The sequence below is a fragment of the Tachypleus tridentatus genome, chromosome 6, assembly GCF_004210375.1.
Source record: "Tachypleus tridentatus isolate NWPU-2018 chromosome 6, ASM421037v1, whole genome shotgun sequence".
Lineage (NCBI taxonomy): Eukaryota > Metazoa > Arthropoda > Merostomata > Xiphosura > Limulidae > Tachypleus > Tachypleus tridentatus.
In genome coordinates, this window is record NC_134830.1 from 104,162,666 (window position 1) to 104,175,565 (window position 12,900).

General features: G+C 31.5%; 1 protein-coding gene across 1 annotated transcript in view; it reads left to right on the plus strand.

Moving 5' to 3' along the window:
- Positions 1 to 12,900, plus strand: part of LOC143254626 (uncharacterized) — a 117,518-nt gene that overhangs the window by 82,707 nt on the left and 21,911 nt on the right. The window contains exon 2 of the mRNA XM_076509774.1: positions 12,469 to 12,532. Coding sequence (XP_076365889.1) covers positions 12,469 to 12,532 — 64 coding nt within the window. The remainder of the gene's footprint in view (positions 1 to 12,468; positions 12,533 to 12,900) is intronic.

The following is a 12,900-nucleotide window of genomic DNA, read 5'->3' on the forward strand; positions in this document are numbered from 1 at the left end:
TTCGCACAAAGCTACTCGAGGGCTATCTGTGCTAGCCGTCCCTAATTTAGCAGTGTAAGACTAGAGAGAAGGGAGCTAGTCATTACCACCCACCGCCAACTCTTGGGCGAATAGTGGGATTGATCGTCACATTATAACGCCCCCACGGCTGGGAGGGCGAGCATGTTTAGCGCGACTCGGGCGCGAACCCGCGACCCTCAGATTACAAAGCGCACGCCTTAACGCGCTAGGCCATGCCAGACCCCAGTAATATACAACATCAACATTTATCTGCGCATTTTCAAGAGAAAAGAGAAAAGCTAAATGACAGTGTAAAGAGTTGTATTGTGAAATTAGTGTAATAAATGAATCAATAAAACCACGAGGACTCCAGGGAATGCTAACAAAACAAAGTGCAAAATGAAGTCAAGCATTTAGTTTTGCTTTGTAAATGTAATTATATTTTTTTCTCAAAAAAAACTATTCTCACTTGAATAGGCCAATAAATTGTTTTTTAAAACTGAACAATAAAACATCTTAACTAATGTAACTGATAATGCAAGTACTAATATTTAATATTTAACTAATGTTTAATATTCACACACAAATACCATTTTCATAAACATTACATTCTGCTTATTATTAAACACAAAACTACAAAAAGGTCTATCTGTGCTCTATCCAACACGGTTTCTAGCGGTTTAAGTCGACAAATATACTGCTGTGCCACTGGAGACAACATTATACAGTCGTATACAGACCAATAGCTGTGAACGAAGTTTATAGGTGTTAAACATGTTAAATGGAATGCTACATTCAGTTCTAAATCATTTGTAATAGCACACACAATTCATTCAAATAAAATATGATTACATCTCTGTAAATAGAAACATGAAAACTACGTATATCAATCAAACTATTCACAATAATGCAAAATATGGCGCAATTAACAAGTCTCACTACATACTTCATTCATATTTGCAGTGCTGACATGCAAGAAAACAAATAGTTGTTCCACAAAGGAGCTGTAAACGAGATTTTTGTTCAAACGCAGAAAATAAGTGTTCTCGGGTTTCATTTTTAAAATCAAGGTACCATTAATGACAATACAACATTAAACTACTGTTCTCTTTTACTTTAAATATATACTACGTACTATTTTTATTGAGTGTTACATTCAATATTTCTTTATTTACAACTAGATGATTTTTTTAATAAGAGAATCTTCTACTGTTTCTGTTGCACTACCCCCCAGCTAAACACCGGGTTTCGATACCAGTGGTGAGCAGAGCACAAATAGCTAATTGTATAACTTTGTGCTTAATTCTAAGCAAACAAACTGTTGAACTACAACACACAATATACAAAAGAATTACAGAATAAGATAGTGATTTGACAAAAATATGTCATAAAAATGTCATTCTAGCCTCAGACAAAATAAAATGTGAATTTTACATTTACATGTGCATAACACAAAATCATTTATACTAAGTGATGTTGAATGGCTTACACAATCATAATATCTTTGAAGGACAGCTTGCAATTTTATAAATTGCTACCACCAAGGTACTGCACTGGTGGTACGACTAGATTATTACATTATTCCAAACATCCAAAATTAAAAATATCATATTATAAACAAAAGTAATTAATGAGATGTGTTTAATAATACGTAAATTAATTTTTTAACGTGGTATATTACTGAAATATGATGCTGTAATGAAAGTTTTTGTTTTCTTATTAAGCACAAAGCTATATAAAGGACTATACTTATATACTTTTCTTGCTAAACAATATGACATATAAGCCATTGTTAGAATTCATTTTTATCAAAAGGCTCTGCCTTTTCTATACATTAGAAGTTGTTATGTAATGAGCCACATCTTTTATATGTGGTTTACAGCTGGATTGCCTAACTAAAAAGTTGCCGAAACACGTGAATAAGTAATACTCAGGTACACACCCTCATGGTCCATTAAGTGTGGTGCAATATTTCAGGTTTCTAGGTTTTTCCTCTTGGACGTACATACCCACATGTATGTCTGACTGTCTATTGCTATCTATAATGAATAATAAAGGGCGAACGCACCTGGCTAAGTAATAATACCTAGATGTACATCCTCAATATCCACTTATGTGTGCAAAATTTTATATTTCTAGGTCTTTTCCTATTGCAGAAATGGCGGGTAGAAATGGCATATGCCTCCCCACTTTAGAAAATTTGTGAAAAACATGTACATGAAAAACATATGTTTTAATAAAACCAGTATTATTTATGTACTTTACAATTTCAAAATTTTCTATTTTCATTTCTCTACGGCACAGTATGGGCAGATGGTTAAGGCACGCCATTCGTAATCCGATGGTCGCGTGTTCGAATCCCCGTCCCACCAAACATGCTCGCCATTTCAGCCGTAGGGCCATTATAATGTGACGGTCAATTCCACTATTTGTTGGTAAAATAATAGCCCAGGAGTTAGCGGTGGAGGATGATAACTAGCTGCCTTCCATCTAGTCTTACACTGTTAAATTAGGGACGGCTAGCGTAGATAGCCCTCGTGCAGCTTTTAGCGAAGTTCGAAACAATCCAAACCAATCATTTCTCTTCGATGGTTGAGCGGTACGTCTCAGGACTTATACCGAAAAAAAGTCGTGTTTCAAAGCTAGTTATGAACAAACATAGAGCGCTTTTTTGTAGTGTTATGCTTAACAGTAAAGAGGATTTACTATATTTTCGTAATTTTTAAAGATCCAAAATGTTTTGTAAATATTATTTTTAACTTGTTTTTAACCACATTACACTGTAAAATGAGACTTTTATTTTAAAATGTTTAAAATGTAATTTAAGTTTTATTTAATATTTTAAAATCTTTCTTGTATCACCCTCGCTAGTCCGTTTTTAATTGTTAGCACCTAAAGTATATTAATATAAGGATGAATTACTTTTCACTTGAGGCTGCAAATAGTGAAGAACCCTACAGGCGGAGGACGTTATGGGCATGAGCATCCACAGATGCTCCGTAATATATTCTATATTATATTGCTTTTTATATAACATTTGTTGACATAAAATTGGTACTGGCATTTATAGGATGAATCTGGTAGACAATCTATCTCCACTTATGTGTGTATTTTCTCAAAGCAAAGCCACATTGGGCTATCTAATGCCCTACTTATGAAGTAATACCTTTGAATGGTTGATAAGCATTATAGATTCCTAGATAATACCTTATCTTTCGAGTCTTTTTTTAAATATTTTATTTTACTTTATCGCTCATCTAGACTATTTGTTCTTGTCGTTTGCACAGATGGTTTGGATATCTATTGTTATTAACCATACAATGAAATATCGTAAATTTGGAATAGTTGTTAAAAACGTTATTCTTAATATTGTTACATTGTTTTAGTCTAAACGATGTTGATTATTTATTGGATTAGCATGTCTATGTATATATATATATATGTACGTGTGAATAACATATTTTAAAATAGCAAGACAAATGCTTTACATCTTTTTATAATATAAGAGCTTTCATTGCAGATGGACTCTTCAGATATTTATAACAGTTGTAAATATGATTTCTCAGACGGAAGTTACAAACAATATACTAATACAGAAGTATGGCAAATAAAAAATAATCTGCAAACATCTACTATATAAACACTGATCGTGAGCAGTAACTAAGGTTTCATTCATGCCACACATCTTATACAAAAAGGAATGTTTTACACAAAAATTTCTACACTTGTATCCGAGGATCTCAATGAAAAAAAAAAAAGACTAGAAGAATTTAGAAAAACTCTATTAACATAGCACTACCTTATAACAGTGGACTCAGCAAATAGTCCTATATTGTTTTGTTATACGAAAAATACACACACACACAAACACTACCATATAAATATAATGAATACCAATGTTACTAAAGCCACGAAAATTTCATCATCAGAGTTATAGAAAACGAAACCAAAAGACGTAGTAAGTAATCAAAGGAAGATCCCACTTATTACCACACGCAATTCATTTAATTTTAAAATAATTTTTATAATCCACACAAATATTGAAAAAATAAAACCAAAGTCAGAAAACGAAACATTTCATACTAGAGGAAAAGACAGTACACAGTCAAAAGCATCAAAATAATACATAAAAAAACAGTAGAACATGTGCAAAGTTTATGAGGAAAAAGGTAAATGTGGCGTTAACATGTACAGTGATAAACGATGCGGCACATGTAAGTACTTATAAGCCGTGAAAGATGTCACAGTTAAATCAGAAGAGTCGTTCGATAATGTCAATATGAACTGTAAATCTGAAAATCCAACTACACCAAAGCTTACATCGTTCAAACCGGAAGGAAATTGTGTTAGAAAATGCAATTCGGTCTACAAGATGAGGAACAACTAAAGGAATATTTGAACACTTGTTGTAATAGAAAATTTGTACTTTATTCTATTTTATAAAATCTTTTAAATAGTAAAATAGAGCGGAAATTAAAAGAAAAAAATTCAAAAATAATCTTAGCCAACTTTTATTTTATCAAAATATCAAACTTGTATGTGTTTTTTGTCTCATTTAATTAATTATGAACGATTACTTTTTATTTCTATTCGTTATTTGTAATTCCATCCATCACGGCATATTTATATTAATATTAATGTCTGAAGAGTCTACTTAGGTAGGCATTTCAACAATCTTATATGTCAGTTTTGTCATGACGTACCCTACACTTTTAACTCAACAGATTTTAAAATTGTAATTATATGACCTGAAAATGAGAAACTAACTTGACTGCAGTTTGTTTGTTGAAATTCGAAAAAAAAACAACACTCGAGAGCTATTTGCGCTAGCCATCTCTAATTTCTATGTGATAGTCTAAAGAGAAGGCATCTAATCAGCACCTCCTACTGCCAACTCTTAAGCTACTCTTTTATTAGCGAATAGTGAAACTAACTGTCACATCATAGCGCTATCGGCTGAAATGGAGGGCATGTTTAGGGACAAGTTTCAATCCCACGACCCGCAGATTCTGAGTCGATCGCTCTAATCAGTAGATCATGCTAGATTAAACTAGATAACATTCTTGTCAAAATGCGTAGTCGTCAAACAAATACTCTGTCGTGAGTCATGTTCAGAATATACGATTTTTCATTGCTTGTTTCTGTACAATGGTTGATTACATTTTACTAAAAGAATTTTGAAGACTTGATGTTACAATCAATTTAACCAGTCTGGTCATATGCTACCTGATGACAGTGCATCTTTGAATAGGCCTACTGAGTAGTTTCTAGTGCTAAAAGTTCCGTCGTAGTGCCTGTAATCACTCTAATGTACGACGACGATGATTTTTCAAGTGCCTTTTCAACAGCTTTATTACACAGAAATATGTACGTGCTATATTAAGCAACTTCTCCGATATATTTTCATACGGTGTAACATGAATAATTCATTTCATTCACAAGCTGATTAAGGTAAGCGAAAGTTAAATGGATACGTCGAGAAAATAATTCATATATACTTTGGTTGTATTGCTTTTTCAGACATGAATTTTTCTTGATTTTGTTGCATGGGATAAATGGACAACTTTTACCACTGATCTTTACTTTTGTTTATTCTTATCCGTTCAAGGCAAATCCTGTACTTTACATACCATGTGATCGAGTAAAACTTGTTACAAGTCCCTTCTTGGATAGTCCTAATGACACAACTTGATTCATGTTCATTGTTTTATCACAACATTAATTGCTGGGGATATCCCCATGTTAACTATTCGGAATTACCGATCTGAACATACCCTTTCGAAAAGTGTTAAATTTTCGATATCTTTATGGTACTTCCGAAACACGAAATAATATTAAAATATATCTCTATAAAAGCTGTCTCACAGTGATTTGAAATCGGATGTGGTTGTTGCATATGTTACTGATATCGATACTCATAATTCAATATAAGGTACATAACCCTTTATATCAAGATAGTGTGTCATGCCGGGAATACAACTTATAAAGCTATACGAACGCTACCAGCGCTAGCCATTTCTAATTTAGCAATAAAAGACTAGAGAGAAGACAGATAGTCATCACTACCCACCGCCAACTCTTGAGCTACTCTTTTATCAACAAATAGTGGGATTGATTGACACAATATAACGCTCCCACGGCTGAGAGGACGAGCATGTTTGGTAGGGCAGGAATTCGAGCCGTTCCCTCAAACTGTGACTGGAACGTCCTTATTACCTGTCCAATACTGGTTCTTTACTTTCTCCAACTCTTATGAAGATAATAGAAACTACATTTTTAGTGGATGTTATCCACAGAACTCTTACTTCAAAAACCAAATTTCAAGACAATCCATTAAGAAATACAAGATACAAAATCTTCAATTTTGATTGAATTTCTTCCTATTTTATCTCACCTAGCACCGCAATTATAGAGATTTTATTAATGTAAAAAGATGCTTATCTTTCATGAATATTTCAACTTCAATTCAATACACTGATAGAGCTTAAAACATTGAATTAAGTACCAAATTTGGTTTAAATATATGATACGTATGCAATTTTATTCGATAAAATCTCAATTTGGACTAAAATATTTGCGTACGTCTACGCGAAAAATCATGTGAGTTATTGATATCTGAACTTTTTTCTACAACTTTATGTAAGAGTAAAAGTGGACCGTTTGTAGTTTTCTTTCTCATTCTGATTAAAGATGCCTGATTTGGAGAATCAAAACTATAGAACGAAAGAAGGTGCCGTTACAAAATTAGCAGTTTCTAGGTCTTTTTCAAACGAATCATCCGGATGGACGGTTTTTATTCATTACCAACGTTTAAACACAAATTTACTAAATTTTATGAAATTCTCCTAATTAAAGAGAGTGTAGCATGACGTAATAATAATTTAAAGAACTAGCTTAAGTGCGGAGAGAAGATGCCAGTAATGAAAGAAAAACTGTTAATCTAGATTCCTGGTCGTTACTATAAAGTAGGTTGTTAACACTATTTTAGAGATAAAAACTCTACGATGTAAATATTTTTAAAATCTGTAAAGTATAGTTCTGGTCCGAATAATAAGATTGCAATCCTAAAGCTAATATAGATTACTACAGAGTGTCATTTTCTTACATGCTGTTGTTTGTTGGTTTGTATTGACAATAAGCTATGATATTTAATCAAAAACACCTGAGATGTTTTCAAAAAATGATTTAGCATGATTCTTAAAGGAATGAAATAAAATTGGCTGCCAAACTGGTAGATGCACTTATAACATTTATAATAGTTTTACAGCAAATATTCATTCATTAGTTAGCTGGGCCACGTATTTTATTCTACCCACCAACTGCCTCAAGTTGAACAAAGAGCGCGTTCTAGCTAACTGATGAAATAATATCTGGTTTAAGATTCGTATCAATGCTATGAATGTAGCTACCAGTTTGGTCACCAATTCTAATTCAATTCCTTTAAGATGCACACTCAATCGTTTTTTTTTTCACACCTTAAGTGTTTTCGACTAGATATATCTTACAGTTACTCATTATATAAAAAGAAAATACTTATTTTGTACCCGAGAACATCTAACAAATCCTTTATGAGAAATATATATTTAAAACGTTATCAAATAAAGAGTAGGGGGAAATGTTCTAGATGAAAGTTTATTACTTTATTAAGTTGTTCTTAGTGAATAACTAAACAAACGTAATAACGAATAAAAAGCAAAATCTATGTTAGAAAAATAAATAGTGCAGACTGCCATATGTTAATGAACAAGGTCTTTCATTAACACTTAAGTGTGATATATTCGGAAAGGATGAATCGTTAGCTTTTCCTCGTAATAAAAATAATTATATATATACTGTAGTCTTCAGTTAAAACAAAGCAGCTGGTTCCAGAATTCTTACTACTACTTGTATATATTCCGTTAATTTTTCCATTTCATCTACCTTTTTATCTGAATTCTGACACTCAATTCATGTACGAACTTCAAAAACATAAACCGCTTCTCGTATGAATAGTCGAAGTAGCTATATAAATAGTTAAAATAATATATAGTAATAAATCACTGACTATAGAACTCATAAACATAAAACAGAATGTTTCGAGATATGTTTAGGAAATCCGCTTAAAAAGGTTTTCTAAAAAGTTCTTTAATCACCGTAAGAATTTATAAATTTACTTAGGATTTCAGTCAAAAGTACAAATTTGTTACTTAGAAGTTATAGATTCTTCACATCAAAAATATTTTAAATAGGGCTCATTAATCTGCTGCATAATTTTATTACTACATAACTTTATTTAATGCGTTGCATAGCTTTGTGAGTATTATTACTACGTAAATTTCATTAATGATGTTCATAGCATTGTTACTATTATTACTACATGTATTTTCTTAAAGTGCTGTATAGTTGTGTTACCATATAGATTTTATTAACGTGCTTTTTAGTCTTGATACTTTACGTGTTTTGCGATTAAAAATACTCATATAAATTAGCTGTTGACTCTGAAATAAAGAAATTATATTACGGATAAAAACATTCATTATTTATGTGTTAAAGCCTAAAATTGAATAATAACGGGCATGTATCATATACAGGTTTTTTCTGTTTCCATTTTACTGTGTAACTTTTTAATTAGTAAAACAGAATAGATTGTTGGGTCATAAAACACTCAGAATATATAAAATTAGTTAGCGGAAGCTTTTGAAATTTGAAACTCAATAAAAGCAAGAAAAAAATAAGATTACATTTGCCCTTGGAGTAAATATAGCTAGAGCTCAATAAAAAAAAGTTGAGAAGAGTGAAATGAAGCAAGATTGTTTATGGGTTACAGTATGATAGTTACAGCCCAAGAGGGGAAAGAATAAATTCTATCTACATACAATAAAGTGTAGGCTTTGTTTTCATAAAACTTTTCAAAATGAAACTCTATTAAGCCAGGAAACACACGTAAAGTTTTTGTTTTCCCACAGAAAACTATAACCTACATTTTTTATTTTAATAATATAACTTAAAACAAGTGTATGCAAATTATATGAATGTTTGTAATTCTCGATGTTTGATGGTAAATTAGTACTAATCAATTTGCGAAATATTTACGTTTATTTTAAAATGATGAGTCTCTTGTTGTACATGGAAAAATGAAGGTGGCGTGAAGAGACGCGAAATTCAAAACAAACAATCAATACAACATAAAATGTGCGGTTAATTTATCTGTGGTGAATATATTACGAATAGCCTATTGTGTATCATTTTAACGCGCTTATTACACACACAACACAATGATAAATAATTAACACTTCAATAATATAAAAATACATAACACTGAAATGACGTAAATTTTATTATCTTTTCATCATTTCACTTTGTATATCACACACATAAACTTCCTCTCTGCTTTTAACATTATAACAATTTAATATATATTTCGTAGTTTATTTTCAAGTATGGCTCAATTTTTTTATTCCGACTTATTTTTTGAGCAATTTTAATTTATATTTCTGATATACATCTGTAACGGTCTAAATTCAGGACATCACAGTAAAACCATTGAAAAGAACTGCTACAAGTTTGAAAGCTGGATTTGAAAGTAGAAATATTGTAAATGCTATGCTGTTACAAGTCTAATCTTACACAGTGAAACAGTGTTCTGCCAACCAGGGGAATCGAAACCCGGTTGGCAGAACACTAATTGGTCATTGCATAGCTTTGTGGTTAATTCTAAACAAACAAATACATGACTAATAAATAGATTTGAGAGTAAAAGTATTGCATGTGTAAGATTCTGTTTCTTGATTTCAGTATTTGTCTGGCTAATTTCAAATCTATGAAGTAATTATTGTTTACACTCACTTAATGAATACGTTAACCAACTCTTTCATACGTTGTTCATTTTATACTTGTAAACTATATGCACGTAAGTGACATGAGGTGTTACTTTCACAAACACTAGTGTGAGGAACGAGTACAAACATATAACTTATATCCAGGGTGTCACTTTGTGATGACGTTGTTCATTTCGAGGAATACAAACGAAAAATCGAAAATGCTTCAAGTTAACGCTGTTTAATGATTTAATACTAAGTTCATAGTATACAAGTCGTTCAAATTGGCCGTTATTACTGAAATAGTCGGGAGTCGATTCGTTCACCACTAGTAGCAAAATGGTAAGAAAAAAAAAGTAACAAAAAAAAACACTAGTATTAACGTCGTTTATTTTATTACCTAAAAACATTGAAAAACGTAGTATATGTTTTTACCTTTAATATTTAACGTGCAAATGTACATGTATATTTGAGGTAAATTTAAGGCACTGTACTTTCATTTTAATATATGGAAAAAACAATTATTTCAACTTATGTAATATATTTTATGAACTTTTTTTTTCAGGTTTGTGTTAAATGTTGTCAGTGTGCCAATTTAGTTTTCTATTATATATTTAAGTTATGCTAACATTAAGCCTACAATTACATAACTGGACTTACAGAAACGACTTTTTATGTGCCATTTACAATCACTCTCTTAGTGCTTTGCTGATACAATATTTCACATGAAAACCAAAAAAGGCTGATGCGTCATATGCAATGTGCACTAAACTACAGTTTGATTTGCTAGGTTACGAATTTTTTATATTTAAAATACAACGATTTAATAAAAATGTAATATATAATATCTTATAATAATGTAATATCTTCATAGCTTACAGTGCTCTTTTTATGATAACATATCACTTGTTATTATGTACACTATAAACATCAGACTTGAAATATGTAACATTTGAAGGACTACCATTAAGGTGAAATGTACGATGAAATTTTATTGAAGATAACATTTTAGGTTTTTAGAATCAGGTATTAGTTAGTATTTTTAACCTGAATAGAACCTTATGCAACACATGGAGTAAAGATTCAGGATTAAAACCGTTATGATCCATATACAGTCGTCCTTAACTCTGAATTATTGACAAACAGAAAGACAGTCAGTCCGCCACCAGCATCTGTTGCCACAACAGATAATCTGGCTTTGAATAATTAATCAAATTGACTGTCACTCTTACAACGTAACCATAGCTGAAATTTCAGTGTTCAATGGCGTCGGGAGTCAAACTTTCGACGTCTAATTCTCAGCCGTTAAGTCATACCTGATCGTTTTAGAAACTGGCTCTAATGTTGTATCCTTACACATCAAAACACCATGCCCTTAGGCAATAGCGGAATAATAATGGTTTAGAAGAAACATTAATATCATTCTGTTGCTTAATCCTGTATCATTAAGAGAAGTAAGGGCGGATCTATAGATTGTTAGGTTTATTAAACTATTAGAAACAAACCAAATAAATGTAAAGACAAGTATAAGGCCATTTTATTATATATAGATCTGCAGTGGAGAGGTAATGAGTGATAAGTTTGTGTGTATTAACATCCAGGAAGAGTTGGTGAGAGATCAATTACACCATGTTAATTATCTTTATTTTCAAAGCATGCCTTCAGATGTGGTAGTTTGCTGTCCATTCGCCCAATATGGCGTTCAGAATAGCAACTGAACTGATTTATGTAATCACTATAACATCCAGACTTCATTAGTTCAGATGTACATACAATAAACTTGCTTTTTACCTCATATCACGACGTTTTTTACTAGACATTCTGAGATCACTCTCACTAGATTTCATTGTAACTCTATTACAAATCAGTCAAGAATTCACGTCTGTATCAGTTACTGATGTCCTGGTATCTGGAAGGTTAGAGATGAACAACACTCAATAATGCAAAAACATTGAATACAGCATTGACATTTATTACGGTGTGAACATTAGTATGAGCGTCATAGGTATTTTGTTATGCATCTAAATGAAGAATATACTAACTTTATACTAGTAATGACTGGACAGTAATAGACTAGACTGAACACACAATTGCTTAAGTTTTGTATTGGCCATCGTAGAATATTTCGGGGACCTTCTTAAACATTCTGTATGTCAATGCTTGAGCTGTCAATTTGAAATCAATGAACCTGGAGTTGCACCAAAATGTTTGTAGTAAAGAAATCGCGATTGCACAGACTAAAGAATAAAACCGAATACCTCATAACGACTGACCTGAAGTATTATTTTACCGATATCTTTTGCTTTTTTTTTTTTGCAAAATATTTTCTTCATAATTCGTTATTAAAAACAAAACATTTTATAAACTTCAATGAAATTTGTGAAATACATGTTAATTTCATTTTCGATTTTTCTTTATCCCCGGGATTTGTTTTGTTTTGGACCAGGAAGGGTTAAGTTCAGCGTTGGTCTCAATCAAATTAACTATAACATTTCGCTAATTTATTAATTGATTAAAATATCAGTTTAACTGTAACAATCCTTTTTAATTTTTACACACTAGTTTATCTAGGTAAAAAACAATTCAAAAGTTTATTTCAGTTAAGGTTTCATATATTTAAAGCTGTTATTTATTGTTGTCATTAATTTATACTTTTGTTTTTATTGTGTAGGCTATCTACCTGTTCATCTTTACAGCATGTTTATTCCAGGCTCATGCTGCATACGATACACCAGGTAGTATTTTATGTTGAAATACTATAATAACGGGACTATAATATATCCTGTTTTACTTTAATAGTATTATACTTGTATAGAATATTAGGAAAATACATCCATATTTGAAAACTATGCATTTCGCTATCATAGTTGTATTTGCTACTTTAGTAAAATTACTTTAGAGCGAGATGACGTCTGCCAATCTCCACACTTTCTTTTAATTACCACTGAATACATATGTTTCTATTTGCTTCCAAAATTAACACTTCATGTGCTGGTTATTTGCTATAATTAGATGATGATAACAACATAGATGATACTCTTACTATAATGCTGTTCCCATCAGAATTAACCGAATATTGGCCATTGTTTAGATATTACCCAAT